Source organism: Heliangelus exortis, chromosome 14 (genome assembly GCF_036169615.1).
Source record: "Heliangelus exortis chromosome 14, bHelExo1.hap1, whole genome shotgun sequence".
NCBI lineage: Eukaryota > Metazoa > Chordata > Aves > Apodiformes > Trochilidae > Heliangelus > Heliangelus exortis.
Genome location: NC_092435.1, coordinates 7061257 through 7080283, shown reverse-complemented (window position 1 = coordinate 7080283; position 19027 = coordinate 7061257). Strand labels below are relative to the sequence as shown.

The following is a 19027-nucleotide window of genomic DNA, read 5'->3' as shown; positions in this document are numbered from 1 at the left end:
GTCCCCACCCTCTCCCTGAGTCACCGGCCACCCGCCAGCACCCGGACACGCAGCCACCACGAAGTTTCTTTACTGCTAAAAACAGTCCTGACAGCACCCAGGGCACCCAGGTCACCATGTGTACCACAGCAGGGGGGGTAGGGGCACCTCAGGGGCTGTGTCACACATGGCAGGTGGTTCAGGCACCCCGTAAATCCTTTGTGTCCATGTGCACAATGCCAGGACCGCAGGCACGCTCTGTCCCTGTGCCACCATGGGGACACCCTGGGACCTGCCGGCACAGGTGCCTCTGGCACGGCTTGTGCCATCATCCCCCTCTGGCCCCACGCTGCCTGTCCCTGTGTCCATAGCCAGCCAGAGAAGCTGAGTGGTGGCCGTCCCTCAGACGATGCTGTGCCTCACCCCGGGCTCATGGGGTGGCTGGAGCCGCAGAGGGGTCCCCGGCAGGCGCCGTCGGCAGCAGACACAGTGCAGGAAGTCAGCAACATTGTGGCTGAAGAGCTGGCGGCAGGGATGAAGGTACTGGAAGAAGAGGAGCATGAAATAGATACCCAGGCAGTAACCGAGGAGCAGTTGCACCACCAGCAGTGGCGTGCAGATGTTCTCGTAGACATCTGTCTTAAAGAAGTACCAGAGGACAACGAGGGCCGTGTTCTCCACCAGCCGGGCCACGTAATACACGGCCAGGAGGCCCCAGTTCTGTGACTTTTCAATGAGGTCCCGGTCGGCCAGTTTGAGCTGCACTGCTGACCAGCAGAACATGTTGATGCCGGCAAAGAGGAGGGTAAAGGCACAGAGCACCACCACCGTGCCCACCCGGCTGAAGTTCTTCTCGATGTTGTCGGGCAGGCGGGTGCCGCTCCGCCAGAACTGCACCCAGGGCAGGAAGAAAACGACCAGCAGGTTGGCCAGGGCAACGGGGATGATCCAGTGCTTGAAGACGGTGCTGAAGAGCACGAGGACAGCCACGCGGGTGGAGATCTCCAGGCTGCGCCACAGCACGATGCAGAGGAAGGCCAATGGTCGCAGCTGGACCTTGTAGTCATCATACTTGACCTGGATGGCCAGGATGTTGCAGACAAGAGCCCCGTAGGTGACTGACACCAGGCAGATGCCCATGAGGACGGCTGCAGAGGGAAAGGACAGGAGTCAGGAAGTGTTGGGGAGGACCTGGCTGTGTGCCCTGACTCTTGGCTGGGTGCCACCCCAGGGAGCAAAACACAGGGTGCCAGTCCCTGGTGCCACACACAGGGTGCCCAGCACCAGGGCTTGCAGCAGGAGGCTCAGTGTCAGCACTGCTGGGGCAGCTCATGGTGGCAGACCACATGCTGGGGTGGTTATGGGGGAAGCTGCAGGCAGCAGGAGGCTCTGCTCCTGGATTTTCTCCCTACACCAACAAACCTGAAGCCTCTGCCAAACTGGGGCCTTTCCTGTGCTTGAAGCAGGCACCAACTCCCCTGCTGTGTGCAAGAAAAGTTGCTCAAAGCAGAGTAGGGCATGGCTTCTACTGCAAGCACTGCTCTGCCCTCACCTGGACCAAGATCTAGACCCTATAGCCTACTGATCTCTCCAGGAACATCTCAAGAGCCACCCTTGTCTGGGGGCTGCAAAGCCCAGATCATTCCCACAGAACATCAGTGTCTGCTTGCACTCAGCACAGACAGGAAAACCGTGATGGAGGAAAAGGGAAGCATGTGGCTAGTACCAGTCACACTGTGCTGGTGGCAGTGGCTGTCCATGGAAACAGCCAGAAAAATGTCAACCAGGATTTGCTTCCCACCTCTGCTGCTGGAGGAGCACTGGGACTCATCCTCCTGCCTCCACTGTTCCTGCTGCCCAAAATGCCCTCGCAAAGGGATGTGGCCCAGGAGGGGGTTTCTGTGGTGCATCTCCCATGTTCCCCTTTCCACACAGCTGCTGTGGGCACAGAGGGCAAGGTTGTAGCTCCCAGCACAGCCAGGAGACGGGGGTGGGCAAGGGCAGCTCCTTCACCAGGTGCTACAATCAGAAAGGTGGAAGAGCCTCCTGTTGCCTTGTTGGCGTGCCAGAGCTGGATTTAAAAGCTTCATCCTCCAAATCCAGCCCCCAAGCTCATAAAGACCACAGGAGAAGGAGCCTGGGAGCACTAAGCTGGGAGCTCTGGCTATTGGGAAAGGTTCAGAAGTTGATCCAACAGAGGGACAATGAGGAAGGCAGAGCTGTAGCTGGCCACAAAAACCCAGTAAATAATGGAGACTGGAGCGGCCTGGAAAAGCGACACAGCATCTTTATGGGACAGGCACTGGGTGGGTGGCACATCTCTGTAGGGCAGATATCTGCAAGCACTGGGGCTGGGAGCAAAACCTGGCATCTTGGTGACATCCAGCTCTTCCCAGCCTCCCTTCAAGCTGGAAATCAGAGGTCTGGCTGTGGGAAAACCAAACCACAGCGTCCATCCTCTGCAGGTTATGCTTCATGTTTCAGTGTCAATGGAGGCCATGCCCCCAGCAAGCCCCTGGAGTGGTTTGGATGCCACCAGCAGCCAAAGAGCGGCCACCATGCCCTTGTGGGGGTCTCACCCGCATGGCCTCAGGGAGCCCACTGTGCCAGGCACCCTTACCTCGGGCAACTGGGACGTACTTCTCCAGGATGCTGATGTAGAGCTGGAGGGTGAGCTGCGGGGTGGAGCCCAGGAAGGCCTGGATGACTGCCATGCGCTTGAAGGCGTTGCGGTGGGTGGCGAGCCGGCGCTCAGAGTGCCCCACCTCCTGCTCCATCTCCACCTCATAGCCATTCCGCAGCCTCCGCTTGCGGGTGATGGTCACGTAGGGCTCCTCCTCCCTCCCCGACAAGCAGAACACCACCAGGGCCTCCATGCACCTGTGGGGATGTGGCAGCTGTCACCCCTCCAGCCTCCCCACTGCTCCCGGCACTTCCAGCCCCCCCCTCCCCTCATCCCCCTTGCATGGTGCCAGCCAGACCCTGGTCCTGCTGGGCACGGCTCAACTCTTCATCACCACTGTGGGCAGCCCCTGGCCTTGGGGTGTCAGGAGGAGGGTAGGGTGACACCAGGACTGAAGGGATGCCTGGTGGCTGCTCCAATGCATCAGCACTCAGGGTGAAGCGTGTGGGGCACAGTGACAACAACTTTCCCAGCTAGGGGTGCAGCAATTACTGCAAGGGGAACAGAACTCGCAGCTCTGGTCGGAGCTATAGCTGCATGAAGGGGTTAAATCTCCCTTGGGCTCTGTTTTCCCCACTTGCACAAAACACATCTCTTCCTCTAAGCAGAGGCAAGAAAAACTTTCTGATACTGCCTTTGATCTCTCCTCTTGAGCAGAAGGCTTCCTACTTGGTGGGGACGGCAGGAAGGGGAGCGCAGGGTGAAGCCGGGTGTGACATGGACAGATAAGGCAGCGCTTCCGCAGCCCCTTCCCCGCAGGGCACCTCACGTATGGGCAGGGGAGGTGGGTTTCTCCCACGCTGCCAGGCCAGTGAGACCCCCAGCCCCACTGCATGCAGCCATGAGGTGGGTGTGCATGGGTCAGGGGCGAGCAGAAGTGGAGGACCCATCCAACAGACTTGGCTCCTGCCTGGGGACAGCTGGCCCCATGACCAACAGGATGTAATTACTGATGAGCATTCAAGACAGCAGAAGTTTCTCTGTTTCAGACCCAAAAGTAATGCTTTTTTTTTTTTTTTTTTTTTATAAATTCTGTGCCCAGGTCACGCCAGCTTTCATAGCTCCTTGCAAACTCAAATGGGAAAACGGTTTCAACCAGAAGCTTGGCTTTGGGGGCAGTCCCAGCTGGCTCCTAGTGCCCTGCCAGACCTTCTCACCATGCTGCACTCCATCTGCAGCCCAAGGAGTCAACTGAAGAAGCTCCACTGAGCAGCTCTGGGTGGAGCCAAGCAAGCCAAGCATCCCCATAACCATCTCAGGAAGCCAGTGTGGTGAGAGCCGTGACAGTACCATGGGACAGCATGGGCTGTGGTAGACACACAACTTTTCACATGGCTGGTGGCAGAGATGAGACTCCCCAGCCACCCCTGAGGATGAACTGTGGTGACGAGGACACCTCTGTCACCCTTCTGGTTTCCGGTGATGGAGGAAGAGCAGTGCAGGCCGTGTGTTTTTTCATCTGTGGGTACAGCGTGGCCTGAATTGTGGCTGCCAGCATGACCCTGGGGAAGGAGCCCTTCCTGCCAGAGACAGCAGCTCTGCCATGACACCCACTGCACCCCTGGTGCACTCTTGCTGAGCGGGATGGCCAGGATGACAACAGCCCAGGGAGGCAGGGCAGCATTCCCAGGGAGTGAGAGATCAGCACTTCTTCGGCTTGCGCAACATCCACCCCCTCATCTTCCTCTCCCCAGCAGAGTCTTGTGGCCCCCCAGCTCCCATGAAAGCCCTGCTCCTCCACCTCTCCTCCATGTCCCTAAACCTCCACCTGTCCCATGCCCGGGACTTTTTCCAGAGGGTAGAACCCCGGCTCCAATTCACCCTGGAGCACTTCAGCTGCGATTTGCATCTGTGCTTCCAGCCTGAGCCAGACGATGGCAAAACCCAAAGGCAGAGGGGAACGCTCGCTGCAGAAAGAACCTTCGGAGCACCTGAGATGCAACAGGCTGGGAGAGATGAATCCTGCCCGGAGTGGGGATCCAGCAGGCAGGAAAGCAGGCAGCAACCCCCAGCAGGACTGTAGCATCACTGAGGAGGGCTGGCCGAGCATAAGACCCCCGTGGTCCGGGAGCAGCAGTGTTCTCGGGGACAAGTGGGTACAGAGAGCAGCTATGGGCACGCCGGGGTTTGCTGCAGGGACAGATTTCTGCTGACAGCCAGTGCCTGTAGTGCCCTGCCCTGCCCGGCCCCGGCTCTCATCAGGCACCCACGAAACTTGCTCGGGTCCTGCGTCCCATCCTGGGGGTCTCCACGTCCGTTGCTGGGAGTCCCCACTCTCCCTGGTGGGGTCCCCATGTCCCACGCTGTGGCTTCCCACCCCCCTTGCCACCCTGCCACGGTCCTTGCATCACTTGCCAAGGTCCCCGCGTCCCATGCAGGGATTTTCCCATGCTATGCCGGGGATTCCCATGTCACATGCCGAGGATCCCCGCGTCCCTGCCGGGGGCCCCTCGTCCCCTGCCACGCTCACCTGATGATGGGCCCGAGCTGCAGCAGGTGCATGAGCAGGACGAGGGGGCGGTCGCGGCTGAGGTCGCGGTGGACGAAGATGAGGGTGAGCTGCACCAGGACGGAGGGGCAGATCATGAAGAAGATGGTGAGGGCGAGCCAGAAGCGGTCGTCGGAGTGGTCGTAGGAGAAGCAGAGGACGGCGGCCGCTGCCCCCTCCCCGCAGAACAGCGCCGTCGAGAAGACGATGCCGAGCGGCAGCTTCGCCCGCGACGGGGCGGCGGTGGCGGCGGGCGGGCAGCCCTCGCTCGGGCCGTCCAGCCCCATCCCGGCCCCGGCCCGGCCCGGCCCGGCCCGGCCCGTTCAGCCCCGCCGCGGCGCCATCCCGGGCTGCAGCGGAGACAAGAGCCGCGCTGCGGGCGGGGCGGGGCGGGGAACCGGGGGGGCGGGACCCCGTCTCACGGCACCCCGACGGGAGGCCACGGCCCAGCCCCGCCGAGCCCAGCCCAGCCCAGCCCTGCCGAGCCTTGCCCCGGGGAGGGCAGCTCCGGCAGCGCTCCAGGCCCGCCCCGACGGGCACAGGGGGCAGGACATTCCTCCGGGATTCGTCCCTTCGTCCCGCGTCCCCAGCACAGGGATCCCGGCCGTGCTCACCACCCTCCTGCCCTGGGATCCCCCGCTGCTATGCCCAGGTTCCTCGCTCCAGGACACTCCCACCTTCACCCCTGATGCAACACCTTCAGCTTTGCTCAGGATCTTCCACCCAGGAGTCCTGTCACTTCTGGGAGCCTATGCATCAGGAATCACACTCCAGAATCCCCCTGCCAGCCAAGGGTGCCCCTGCTGCACCCACACTGGGAGCCCCAACTCTTCCAGCTGTAGCCTTGCCAGCCTCCAGGTACACCCTGTGTGCCCCTGAGACTCTGGTGTCTTCCCTTGGACCTCTCCACCAAGTCCTGGTCCCATGGGGCCCTGGCAGCTACAAGTGCCTCAAGGTGCAGAAACATGGGGGGGTTCTCCCCCAGGGGAGAGGTGGCAGGCATCCCCAGGGACCCCAGGGTCCCACCACGGGATGGGAGGGGATGCCAGCCTGAGTGCCAGCCCTGCCCACAGCCGGGCCTGTGGCTTTTACCAGCCAGAGCACTGCCTACAGCCACCCCCACCCCCCAATCTCCAGAGGCTGACTGAGCCTTAGCTCCAGCACTAGGGAAGGTGCATGGGGCTGGGCCAGGACACCCACCAGCCCATGGCCCCACTCTTTGTGTGGCAGCATGTGGGAGGAAGGGTGTTGCCAAGCAGGAAGAGTTTTGTTATCTTGCAAGCTGAGCTATGAGAGGGGCACCCCTTTGGCTCCAGCAGGCAGCTGGTGTGTGTGTAGGCCTCAAGATTTGGTTAGGATGTAACAGGGGATGTCTCCTGCATCCAGATAGGAGGTAGTGAAAACCAACTGGTAGTATAGCTGAGCAACGAGGTGCTTCTCCCATTGCCTTCAAGGTGATGGGATATATGGGCTCAACGATGGAGCCAAAAGTCCAATTGCTGAGCCCACTGCTGAGCCCCACATCTCCTCCTCTCTGTCCAACAGAGAAGCCACGGGGCTCCCTGCTATGCCCAGCACACGTGGCAGCCCCATCACCAGCCCTGCCTGCCTTACAGTAATGAGAGGTGGTAGGAGAAGAGGCAGCTGCCTGCACAGCCATCCCTGCCAGATTACTCAGTCCAGCCTGGTCACATGCCGACTGGCTGGGAGAGACAGGACAAGGCAAGGAGTGTTTGAGGTCTGTCAGTTATTCCTGCTTGAGGCAGACTGGGAAGTTTTAGGTAATTTTCAAGAGGTGGCAGGACAGTTTACAAGGTGGTGCCCCCGCTAACAGCAGGGATGCTGTGTCCATAACTCACCCAACCACATGCAAACCCAAAGCACGAAACCTCTCCAACTGCATTCATGAGTTTCCCTCATTTTACTGGGCTGCGAGCACTATGAGGATTATCAGGCCTATCAGCAGCAGAGCTAGGAATAAAACCACCAAAAGCCTTGGAGGCCTTGCCTCTCCCGAGGGCAGCTCCCACACAGAAGCAATCCCAGTCTCTGCAGCTGCTCAGAGCTTTTCTTTCCAACACTGAACAGCTGCTTCAGGAAACCACACACACTATGAGCTCACCAGGACTGGCCTGACTGGTGGGATGGAGGACCTACATGTGACCACTCAGCTCTGGTATGATAGTTACATATTTTCAAGCTCATTTTGGAAAACAGCCTCTTCAAAAAAAAAAAAAAAAAAAAAAAAAAAAAGATCTAGTAGGGCAGAGGGTGAAGGGAACACTGTCTGACAGAAGGAGCCGTCCCTCCAGCTGGGTGGCCCCTGTGGACAGCCGGGGTGGGAGATGTGAACGGGCAGTCGGTCTGCTGGCCCCAGTACATCCCAGCTGGGTGCTCAGCTGGTGATGGCACATCGTGTGGAGCTGCCAGCTGCACCCACACCTCTGTATGAGTAGCAATAGCAACATGCAATTTATAGCATTGATGCAACATGAATTCATCTAAATGAAAAGAATCCCTCAGGAGTCTGGCAGGTCACCAAGCCCTCGGCAGAGCAATGCCTGGGCTCCAACTCATCGTATTTTTAATTTCATCTTTCCCTCCTTCATGATGAAATACTTAAGAGCAATTGTTTAAGCAGTCAAGAATTCCAGTCCTGCCTCCAGGAGCCCCAACAGCTGTCGGGTAAATGGAGGGATGAAGCCTCTCAGCACTTCCCACACCATTTATTATCCCATTCTCCAAGCCAGAGGCAGCGGGTTGTTTTCAGGCTCACGCTGTGAGTCACCCCTCAAGCTGAACCATACCTGCCCGCAGCTCAGCGCTGTAAACAGCAGGCCATAAAAGCCCTGTGTGTCACAGATAGCATCGGCGGGCGGTCCTGTCCGCGCTGCTGCCACCACTCCCTGTGCCCAGTGCCTGCGCACTCAGCACGGCTTGGGACAGGCACCCAGGACACTGCCGTCACCGAGCCACCAGGGCTGAAGCCAGAAGGGGCTGCCCGGAGCTGGAGACATCCCACCCAGCTGTTCCCAAGTGCAGTGGCTGGATCCTGGGCCAGCAGAGTGTGCAGCTCCTGGCCAAATCCCAGTTTGAGACCTCCTGGGAGCAGAGCAGCCCCTGGGCTGTGGAGATGAGGTCTGGATGAATAAAATGACCTCCAGCGCTATGTAAAGCTGCCAGAGATGTGCCTGTCAGGGTAAAACCCAAGGTGCCCAACAGGGAGGGTCTGTGCTGGCACCTCTAGGACCACTTAGGAAAGTGAGGGGATTTAGAGGGGTTGAAAGTCATTTCTGTTACAGAAGCACCTAGAAGCTCATGTATTTTGCATGCTCTCTGTTAGGTGCTGTAATAGAAGCGAAAGGTAGAGGGAAGGAGAGAACACTTCCCTGCCCAAGGGTGGCACGGTGCCACTCGAACCCCTGCCTCACATCTTGCTTCAGACACCAGCATCCAGGAGTCTCCCCACACCCGGGGTTGCTCCAGGAGTCAGCCCGGGTCCAGCCACCACATGAGTGTCAGTTCTCCCCACAGCCGCTTGCCCTGTCCTGGAGAGCATTCCAGCTCCATTATTTTCTTAATCCCCGATTCTTTTGTGTGGCAGCCTGGGCTGTACTCCGGGTGGGAGCCAGCACCCTCACCGGCTCCCATTCTGAAAATAGCCGTGTCTACTTTATACATTCCTGCCTGGCGGCTCAGCTCCTGTAAAAGGAGAAGAGAAATGCTGATTGGAAATGGCAGGGAGCTCACTGCCAAAGCTCTTAAAGAGCCCAGGTGGGGAGAGCTGCCGGCAGGCTCCCATCAGCTCTCCTCTTCCCCAGGCACTGGCACTGCACTAGGACCCGGAGCAGACATCACTCCCTGAGCGCTCGCTGGAACACGCCAAGCGCACGCTGCCGGCTTCCCAAATATAGCCCAGCACGCAAAGGTGGAGGCAGCTGCTCGGGGTGTGGGGTGGCTGTACTGCCCCAACCCCCAGCTACCCTTTTGGATCTGAAACTTTCCCACTCTGTGCTGCGGATGAAATATTCAGCTGGTGGCACACGGAGTGATGATGGGGATGTGTTGATTCCCCAAAGCCCCCATGTACTGGATCAAGTGGGAATCACAAAGTGCTCTCCAGCTCAATATACACTGGGGAGGGGACAAAATTGTGTCGCCTCAGCATAGCCATCCCTCCCCTACTGAGAGCAGGGCTGGCAACAGGGGGTTTCCCAGGAATCTTTTTACTTAGTTTGGTAATAGCTTTGCAAATGACTGTTCTTCACAGCCTAAACTGTTTGGATTTTGCATTGCTTTCTGAATAACTCAGACGTATTTTTTCCTGCCTCAGCAGTCTGCGTATTAGCTTATGGTTGGAGAAATGTTTTTTTCCATTGGCTTCATCATGCTACTGTTTTTGCTGCTCTGTTTCCCTATCCAGCTTCACTCCTGTATCCTGCTGGGAGAAAAACCTGCGTCTGCCCTGAGGACCTCATCCCCCTGAATCTCGCAGCCTGGAAGCTGGGCTGAACCAACCCACTGCTGAGCTTGGTGCTGCCAGAGCTGGGATGCTTCCGCAGCACGGGCTGTGTCATTGCAGCCTCATGGCTTAAATTCTCCAGCAAGACAAGACAGTTACCTTCTTTAGGTGCACTTATAGGTCTTTCCAATAACTGCACATCTTTGGAGTCATGGCTCTTTGGCTACAGTCCCAGCACAGGCAGCAGGTAATGCTGTAACACTAAACCAGGTAGGTAGGGTTAAAATTACTTTTAATTAACTAATCCCTCCCCGGCCCCACCCACTGTAAGAGTATACAGCCCTGGCAGCACACTGACCCTGCGCCTGCATCTGCCCAGGCATCCTGGCAGGCAGGAGGGAGGGTTTACACCCTTTTTTTCCCGGCGTTTTGCTGCAGGAAAGCAGCAGGAGCTGCTGTAATGCTCTTAAGCAAAACCACTGTAGGAGGCTGGGGAAAGCTTGTAGCCATTGCCAGGGCATCAAGGAGCTGTGTGCATGGCACAGGAGCAAGCTGGCCGCTTGCAGCAGGGAGTAGAACAAAAGCCCAGCAGAGGAGCTTGTGCTGAAATCCAAGCCTCTCCCAGGAATTCATGTGTGCTCTGAGTGGAAAGCACCCGGTCAGAAACTGGGTGAAAAGCAATCAGCTACCGGTACTAGAGCTGGAGAAGCAAAGAGGGCTCTAGAAAAAACAACCTCCCTTGCCCAAAATAGCTTGCAAAATGGTTGCTTACATGGCGGCAGGGAGCGCGGCTGAGTTGCACCGTGCCCACCATGCCAACAGACATCCTTGGTGCCCTGGTTCATTGCCAACAGGTCTCTGGGGCACAGGCTGTAATTATCTTGCATTTCCAGCCTGACCACGGGGCGTTTGCCTGTAATTAGCTCTTGGGATTTAGGAGCTGGTATGATCCAGGGTTATCGTTAGCCACCGGAGCCCTGCTGGGATTTAAAGGGACGATGTGGCTGTTTGCTTATCTACCACCTTATGAGTTAAACAGAAAGATGAGTCCCTCCCCAAAGCCTGTGCTTGTCCTTGCCCTTCTGTGGATGACTTTTTGGGCAGAGTCGATGCAGTCCCAGGCAAAGCAGAACAACTTGCACATATTTCCACCAGGACTTTTTGGCCCATGTCATCACCTCAGTTTCAGTGCCACTACATCTCAAAGCTCAGTAAATACTACAGGAGCCCCTGTAGCTATCTGCTGCCCACTGCTTTCCCTTGCAAGCCTTCATTCCCCACATGCAAGCTCCCCAGTCCTGCCATTGCCATCGTCCCCACTCTGGGGGTCCCAGGTGGGGGTCCTAGGGTACCCCATGCCAGCCTGGGCATGTACTCACGGGATCTAAGGAAGCCAAGGCAGGGCAGCCAGCCAGCCCACGTCCATCTGTGCTTCTCCAGGGTCCCTGTGGTTTCTCTTCCTTTCCTTTCCTGCAACACTCCCGCGGGCAGAAATAGACCCGAGACACGTGCCGCCTTCCTGGAAGCAATGCCAGGGGCTGAGCAACCCGGGTGCCCTGGGCACAGCTCTCCTCTGGGGGCTCCTGCTGGCACCAGTGGCACTAGAGGGTCCAGCCCAGAGTGGTGGTGGGGCATGGTTCAGTAACAGCTCTGGCGAGGAACATCTCTGATTATACACCAAGATAATAAATTCTGTCGTAGAGTTTCTCACCTGGCAACAGTCACCAAGGAAACCCGGACGGCTGCTGCGGGTCTCACTGGCACTGCCCGGGGGTCCCTGAGGCACTGGCAGAGGGGCTCTGGCTCAGCCTGGCCAGGCAGTGGTGCAGGCAAAAGGCCAGCAGCCAGCGTGGTAACCTGAGCCCAGGCCCGGCAAAGTGCCCATCAATCCAGGCTCGGCCCTTGTACCACCCCTCCAGAGTCCACTGTGGGTTTCGTCACTTTTAGGGTGGATTTTGAGGTTTTCCCAGCCTCTGAGCCCAGTGTGTGTTCACGGAGAGTGGTGACCTGGAGCTGTCTCAGGCTCCCAGGGGATTTCCCAGTCCCTGGCATTTTGGACACTTACATTAAAAGAAGCTCCACATACTCAGAGACTTCTGGAAATCCATGGGTGCCAGAGGCAGACCAGCTCTTGCTGCCCCTCAGGGAGGACGTGCTGCTGCCTCCATGGCTGCCTGCCATATGGAATTCCCTTACTCATAGCACCTGTGGTCATCTCTCTTCCTGTCCCCTGCCTTGGCAGTGTCACCCTGAGGGACAGAGACAGGGGGTGACACTTCCAGCAAATCATTTCATCCCTGCTAAGGCTAATTCTGCCAAAGGCTTCCCGGCCCCGAGCTGCCTGCATACCTGGCACTGCCTCTGGTCCCAGCAGGCTGCTGGCAAGGGAGCAAGTAAGAAAGGCCACCAGGCTGGGGACAAGGTCTGTCCTTGGGCCAGGCCACTGCCAAGCCACCAGCAGCATGGGTGTGAGCAGTCACCCCAAACACCATTGCATGCATGGGTGATATCAGGATGGAAACTTCCTCCATCAATCATTAACCACACGTGGCTCCCTGCCCGTGTCAAGGCTCCTGGGCAGGTCCTGAGCTTCCCAGCAGTGTGTGGGGATGGAGTGAGGGGCTGTGCCCAGCCTGGGCTTGAACCTCTGGGGCCGTCCCAGAGCTGCAGCATGCCTGGCAGCATCTTAGTATCTCAGACTGATGTCTGGGATGTTGGTCAAGGTAGTGCTGCTGGCACTGGTTGTTTTAGTGTGGATTCATGTGAGCTGGTGGGATCCTTATGGCTTTTTGAGGGTCTCATGTCCTCATCCCTTTCGACTGCTCTCCTCCCACCCAAAGCTCCTGCAGCTCAGACATCCCCACATAGCTTCTCCTTCACACACATGTATGGCAGCATGCCAGGGAGGGCAGCCCCAGCTAGGGGAAGCAGCAAGATAAGAGCTTTGGGGCTGCAGGTCAAGGAGCTGGGGCATTTTTGGCTCTGCTCCATGCCCTGCTATCACAAAGCCCCCCTCCCCAACTGCCCTGCTTTCAGCCAGACACCTTCTCAAGCTGGTTTTTGTTTCCACTCTGAGCAGCACAGGACCTGCTGCTGTTCAGAGAGTGCCTCAGGTGATGCCCTCCAGTCCAGCATCAGTGAGTGGGCAGTGAGGGGATGCTCCTGGTAGGGGCTGCAGAGAAATGTCCACACAGCAGTGAGGAGTCAGGGATGCCCTTCAGTCCAGGAGACACAAACTCAGCTGGAAGCCCCACGTAGAGGGGCTGTCAAGCGTTGTCCCCACCACAAGTCAATTAAGCCAGGGTGAGGCTGCTGAGGACCATGGGTGCAGCTGGGTGGGTAACACTATGCCATGCTGTGCTGTTCTGTGCCATATTGTGCTGAGCAGTGTGATGGGCAGCAGCCCCATGGTACTTTGTGTCCCAGCAGCCACCGGCCTGGACCGACCCGCCTGGATTAAAGAGGTTGTGAGGAGTAAGTAATTTAAATCCAGATTAGATTTAAGCAGCTGCTACGCAAAAGGGATGTGAGCAGATGATGTGCAGCAGGGACAAGTGGGTGAGAGCCTGATTGGTGCTCCTGAGATGTAAGAAGAGGCTGCCAGGGGAGAGTCTGGTCAGGGGGTCAGTGCCCATGGGGTACTGCCCGGGGTTCTGGCTTTTGTCCCCTGACTTGGCTTGTGTGCACCAGGCTGGAGGCAGCAGTGCTGGGCTGCAGGACGAAGCACCCTGGGGTGAGATGTTCTCTGCTGTGGGGTCCAGGCTCAAGCAGGAGGATGAAGCACTGGGATGTGCCAGGCTGCATGCTTTGTAGGTGCCCAAGAGAGGACATCCTATCTGCACAGAGCTGCCAAGCATGTTCCACATGTTCTCCAACTGCTGGTCGTGGCTGCAGGCCGTACAGGAGCCCATCAGGTAGGTCCCTGTGTTTGTGCCTTGGGGATACCTGAAGGAAACAGCATTTACCCCTTCATTTATTGGTAAGGGCACTGATGCTGTAACACTGCAGAAGTGGTGCCTCCTGCAAAAAACAGTTCCCAAACCATGGAGCAAGGCACATGTGTGTCCTTGCTGCCCCTCCAGCAGGCAGGAGCTGGGCAAGGAGGGGAGCAGGGCAGGCAGGGGTGTGCATGCAGGAACACTCCCAGCAGGATTCCCCTGGTGCAACCTCAGCACCTTTCCAAGAAAGCCAAGGGGGGATAAACTGAAACAAACATCTGCCACGTTTGCCTGTTTTGGGACACCTGAGCTCATGCTGTGGGGACGACATTGCACCAGCCCAGGGAGACACTGGGGGTGGGGAGGGGGGGTTTATGGTCCTCTCCTGCCTCTCCTGCCAGCAAGGACGAGTTGCCATAATGCTGGAGGTGGAGTCGTGCTGCCCACGCAGCCTGGTCTGTATGTTTAAGGAAGAAAAATACACTGTGAATGACTACTGGGGCTTGCAAACCACAGGCAAAATGTTCTGCGCATGGCTGGAGACTGAACAGGACTGTTTAGCAACAGGAATAACCTCCTGAGTCCAGACAGAAGCTCGTAAACTGTCTTTGTATTGTCCTCTCTTTACCTTTGTGTACCAATAACCCACTGACAAGGAAGGACACCAAAAGCAATCATTAACTGTTCGCATACAAGGAACAACCTTTTTTGGCCTGTGTGTATCATTGCTTAACCTATATGATGAGAAAAGGAATCCTTGCCATGAGAAGAACACTGAAGGCTCCACAGGGCAGCTGTCCCATGGTACCAAGATGGCTCCAGGTGCCCTGTGCCTGCCCTCCCCCTATCCTGAGTACCAGAGACTGTTCTGCCCTTGTCCCCAATTCAGGCAGAGTCTGTGACCCCATCCTGCATGGCTGCCCTGGGTAGAGTCCCCTGGCTAGGAATCCCAGGGCCATCAGTGTTCATGGTATCCCAGGGAGCACAGCCTTTCCCTGGGATGCTCACCCACTGTTGTCACTCCCCAGAAAGGTGACCCTCCTCGTCCTGGGGCTGGACAATGCGGGGAAAACCTCTGTCATCATGGACATAGAGAAAGGTGAGGAAGCAGCTTTTGGGGTCTCTGCAACCAAGTGCCTGAGCCTTGAAAGGGTCAAAACCCCTGGATCAGAGCTGCTGGGCTGGGGGAAGTGCCAGGTCTCTGGCCATGCCCTGGGGGCAGGGAGAGATGATGTGGGCAGGGCAGGAGGAGGAAGATGTTGCTGGGTTGCTGCTGGACTCATTGTGCCTGCTCTCTGCCCTCACCCCTCATGCAGCTGTGGCCAGTGAGGTGCTGCCCGTGGCACAGCCTGGCCAGACCTGCCTGCGAGTGGGCAGGTTCGAGGTGACACTGGTGGACTTGCCAGGGGCCCAGCGCTCCCGCAGTGCCTGGCGCAGTCACTATGGTGCAGCCCACGGGGTTCTCTTCGTGCTGGACTCCAGTGACCTGGGGCGGATGGAGGAGGCCCGCAAAGTCCTGAGCCGTGTCCTGAGTCATCCCGACATCTCCGGGAAGCCCATTTTACTGTAAGGCCGAGTCCCTGGGGTGTGACCCAAAGGGTTTGGGGTGGAGAGGGACTGGAAACTTGTTGCTGGGGCTGTGGGGAGTGTTGCTGGGCTGAGGCGAGGATGTGGTGTCTGCTGGGACCCTGGCTGTGATGGGGAGCTGGCAGCATCTCTGAAGGGAGGCTGGGGAGGGGGCTCCAGTTCCCAGTAAAGGTTGAGGCAACGCCAAACCAGGAGAAAGCACTCGGCTTTCCCTTTCATCGTATGGCGAGGAGCCCAGACGCCAGGGTGACGGCCACGGTCCGTTCTCCCCGCACCCTAGGTTGGCCAACAAGCAAGACACAGCTACCGCTCTGCTGCCCTGCGAGCTGATCGAGCGCCTGTCCCTGGAGCGTTTGGTTAACGAAAACCGCTCGCCCTGCCGCATCGTGAGTGCGGGGCTTCCCCGCTCCCCGACCCCCGCCACCCGACCCTCTCGGGCTGACCCTGCCCCATTCCCGCAGGAGCCCTGCGCTGCCAAGCGGGGTCCCGGTCCCGCCGGCCCTGTCCGCACCACCTTGCAGGGGTTACGCTGGCTCCTCCGTTCCTCTTCCGCCGTCCCGGCACCACCGCCCGCCCCCCAGGATCCACCGCCCGACCCCAGCCCCCGGGCTGCCCGCGGCCGCCCGCCCGCCCGCAGGTGGGTGCGGGGCTCCGAGGGTCGTTGTCCGCGTCCTCCTCCTTCTCCCCTGGGGATCGCCGCCATTCCCCGCCGTTCTCTCGCTCCTCCAGGGAACCGCCGTCCCCCGGTGAGAACGTCCGAGAGGGCGCGGGGAAGACGGGGGAGTCCCGGCAGATGCGGCCAATCCGCCGCCTCCTTCCCCGGGTGAGTGACCACCCCGGGATGGGGAGGGATGGAAGGGGGATGATCCCACCTTCCCCTCATCGCCTTTACTTTGTCCAGGAGGAGAGCACGAAGGGCCTCGGGAGGAGGAAGAGGAAGGTGAAGGTGCGGAAAAAGAGCTCGGGGCAGCCAAGCCCAGCTGAGGAGCCAGAGGGACAAGGAGGAGGGGGTGACAGCAGAGCAGGGGCTGCCGGGGGGCTGTTGCCTCCCAACAGAGTGGGCCAGGAGGAGTCCGTGCCCACCGGGACTGTCACTCCCCACCCAGGTGAGTCGGGCTGTGGGGGACTGCTGGCACCACTGGTACCAGGACCCCCAGAGACACCCTTGGAAGTGTTTTTAGGAACCAGAAGCATGGTGGTATGCTGGACCACTGGTCCTCGACATCTCTGTGAGCTTTACTTGCAGATCAACTGAGAGGGATTCTGGAAGGGGAAGAGGAGAGATATATTTGAGCATTGCCACAGGGGTTGATGCACAGAGGTGATGGTGGTCTGCAGGTCCAGCAGCGGCAGTCCTCTCTGCTGGTTTGGTGACAATAGCATCCCTGTCCAGTTGTGCTGCCTGAAATGTTGTATTTCTCCATCCAGCACAGGGTATGAAAAAGAAAAAGAAGAAAAAAATCAAGAATAAAATCAAGTCGCAGGAACCCGCTGTCGAGCAGCCGCGTGAGGAGTTTTCAAGCACCTTTGGTTGGTATTCCCTGGGACAGATTTTGCTGGAAAGTCTCAGGAGAGTCTGCCCTGCTGCCAGCAGGGTGTGATCTGTGCAGGAGCCCCTGGCTCTGGGGCACCTGGCATGGGGCACAGGCACAAGCAGGGCTGCTTCAGGGCAAGGGGAGGGCTGTTGCTGAGGCAGAGGCTGCTACCTCTGCCTGTGGGTGGGATGCAGAGAGGCCATGCAAGTGCACAGTGCTGGAGCCTGGGGTTTCTCTTCCTGCTCAGCACAGGCTGCCAGGCTGGACCCTGGATCTTAGCCCCTGGGTCTGTGCCTGACCCTTTCTCTTTCTCCCCAGACTTGTACCGCCGGGCGATAATGGCTTTGAAGATGAGGCAGGAGCAGAGGAGGCAGCAGTCTGCCATTGTTCCCTGAGCAGGAAGGCACATCCCAGGAGATACGTGTTCCCAGAGGACTCCAGACTGCAGTAGCAGTGGGACCCATGCTCCTGCAGGATTTCTGGGGTGCTTGGCCAGGGCTGGCAGTCCTGGGCAATGGGTTTGGGGACATGAACAGCATAATTGTCTGATGAATGGCTTGAAAACCAGGGATCTGCAGGAGTGAGCCAAAAGTCCCTTTGTAAGACTCCTCTCTGTCAGCCAGGCTTCAAACTCAGCTGAAAAGGAAACAGCCAGCCACTTGCTGACCCTGTGTTAGTATTCCGTGGAAGAGTCAGTTTGAACCTGAGTGAGTCTGTGGAAGAGAGGAAGATCCAAGCAAATAGCCTAGTGGAAAAGCCTCTTGAACCCATGGCCCAGGCAAAGCTGTCTTCACAATTCAGGGGCTGGCTCGACTCTCAGTCAATCCCTGGCTGCTGCCTGGACAAACTTAATTTCCTGCTGGTGTAGGTGGGGGTCAGACACAGATGGCCTGTGGAAGAGCTCCACCTGTCCTGAGTCACATCTGGCACAGTGGAGGAAGGTGATACCCATGTTGTCTGTGCATCCTTGCAACCAGTCAGTGAAAGCTTACTTAGTTCCATGCCAGCTGGTGGTGGAGGCTGCTGGAGGCTCCTTCAAAGGAAAGGAATGTTCCTCCTGATCCTGCCATTCTCCCAAGTGGTGACCTGCAGGCAATGCAAAGTCCTCCCAAGTTACTGACAACCTGGCACCTGCAGCCCTGGGCAGTCCCTGCTCTGTGCTCAGAGATGGAAGAACAAGCAGCATCTGCATCCCAACACAACCCAGAGCCACACTGGGGTGTGCTGAAAGGCTCATGCTCCCCAGCTCTGGCTGGGTGCATGTGCAGGGAAACCACTCTTCAGCTCTGGAAACATTTCACAGGGTGTCAGAGGTGCAGCAGTTTTCTCTCCCCAGTTGCAGCAGCGTTGGGACTCGAGCTGTGCTCAGCAGCAGAGGGTGAGTCACCTCTGCCCTCCGGATTATTGGTGAACAGGTAATCTCTTGACGACTCAGGGGAAGAAAAATCAGTACAGCCCTTCCCTTGGTGGGGCTGAGAAGGGAAAAGAAGAGAAACTCCTGCTGCTCTGCCTTGTCGGACTGCTATAAAGCTCTGCCTGACTCTGCCAGATTCGATTGCTAGTGACTATAGGGACTAACTGTAAATAAATTGTAAATAACAAGAGCAACAAATTAATACTGATGTAAATACAGCAATTTTCGTGAACCCTTGTCTCTGGCTGATGCTGGGGCTGCAGAAGATGGGCAGGGGGCAAAGCAGGGGATCCCTGCACACTGTAGAGCCCCTTCTCCCAAGGTGAGATGGGGCCATGTGTACCCCAGCAGGCTCCTTCCACTCGTGTCACGGATGTTTGCAGGGCCATTGGGAGACAAAGATGAAAAGTGCAAGCACCAAACAATCTCTGGGGTGGTTTTGCCCCTAACAGACACTTCATGTGCACCCACTGTGTTTCAGAGAAAGCCAAGCCCACCCAAACCAGCTCATGGCTGTTCTGGGACTGAGCCTCGTTCACTGCGGCTCCAAAATCACATTGGGGGTGGGAGCTGAGCAGGTTTGGGAGCATCCATGAGGGACAGCAGCTTCCAGCTCCCTCTGCTGCTGCCTGAGGCTCTGGGCAGAATCTCCTTGGCATGGGCACTGGCACCTGTGGGACACAGTGTGCTCCAGGGGACACCCATAGCCAAAGAAGACGCTGGTCCAGAGGCAGAGCTGGCCTGGCTGGTGCTGCTGGGCAGCTGGATGAAACCTTCCCTGGGAGCCAGCTGTAAAACATGGGTTAGGTTGATTTAACACACTTTCCCCTGACAGAATGATGTGGTGCTTGTGGTTCAAGTATATTTCAAAATCAGACCCCCTTATCCTGGTGTGTCCATGGCCGTAGAGCAGCTGATCCCTGCTGCTGCCAGGAGACAGC

General features: G+C 57.8%; 2 protein-coding genes across 5 annotated transcripts; one reads left to right on the top strand and one right to left on the bottom strand.

Annotated features, from left to right (window-relative positions):
* Positions 1-54: 54 nt before the first annotated feature.
* XKRX (XK related X-linked) lies at positions 55-11509 on the bottom strand. 4 transcript variants are annotated; one of them, XM_071757435.1, is made up of 5 exons: positions 10992-11032; positions 9772-9873; positions 5133-5500; positions 2600-2859; positions 55-1127 (listed from the first exon to the last, which is right to left on the bottom strand). In XM_071757435.1, exons 3-5 carry the CDS (start codon positions 5435-5437, stop codon positions 382-384), a joined length of 1311 nt encoding a protein of 436 aa, XP_071613536.1. In that variant the 5' UTR covers positions 5438-5500; positions 9772-9873; positions 10992-11032; the 3' UTR covers positions 55-381. The 4 variants fall into 4 exon arrangements, 3 of the variants coding, with proteins under 3 accessions (XP_071613536.1, XP_071613537.1, XP_071613538.1); XM_071757436.1 differs by lacking the exon at positions 9772-9873 and having other exon boundaries at positions 10992-11509; XM_071757437.1 differs by lacking the exons at positions 9772-9873; positions 10992-11032 and adding an exon at positions 11324-11509.
* A 1645-nt stretch (positions 11510-13154) lies between these two features.
* Positions 13155-18318, top strand: ARL13A (ARF like GTPase 13A). The gene is made up of 10 exons (XM_071757902.1): positions 13155-13345; positions 13426-13526; positions 14579-14649; positions 14867-15116; positions 15418-15523; positions 15599-15774; positions 15867-15960; positions 16039-16243; positions 16566-16667; positions 16991-18318. Exons 2-10 carry the CDS (start codon positions 13468-13470, stop codon positions 17065-17067), a joined length of 1140 nt encoding a protein of 379 aa, XP_071614003.1. The 5' UTR covers positions 13155-13345; positions 13426-13467; the 3' UTR covers positions 17068-18318.
* The last annotated feature ends 709 nt before the right edge of the window (positions 18319-19027 follow it).

Bases quoted from the DNA above. Each gene is read 5' to 3' on its own strand.
- XKRX (XM_071757436.1), bottom strand. From the start codon at position 5,437: ATGGGGCTGGACGGCCCGAGCGAGGGCTGCCCGCCCGCCGCCACCGCC. The intron at 2,860-5,132 runs GTGAGCGTGGCA...ACATCCCCACAG, and splicing joins CAGCTCGGGCCCATCATCAG to GTGCATGGAGGCCCTGGTGG. The intron at 1,128-2,599 runs GTAAGGGTGCCT...TTCCCTCTGCAG, and splicing joins GTACGTCCCAGTTGCCCGAG to CCGTCCTCATGGGCATCTGC.
- ARL13A (XM_071757902.1), top strand. From the start codon at position 13,468: ATGTTCCACATGTTCTCCAACTGCTGGTCGTGGCTGCAGGCCGTACAG. The intron at 15,524-15,598 runs GTGAGTGCGGGG...CCATTCCCGCAG, and splicing joins ACCGCTCGCCCTGCCGCATC to GAGCCCTGCGCTGCCAAGCG. The intron at 16,244-16,565 runs GTGAGTCGGGCT...TTCTCCATCCAG, and splicing joins GACTGTCACTCCCCACCCAG to CACAGGGTATGAAAAAGAAA.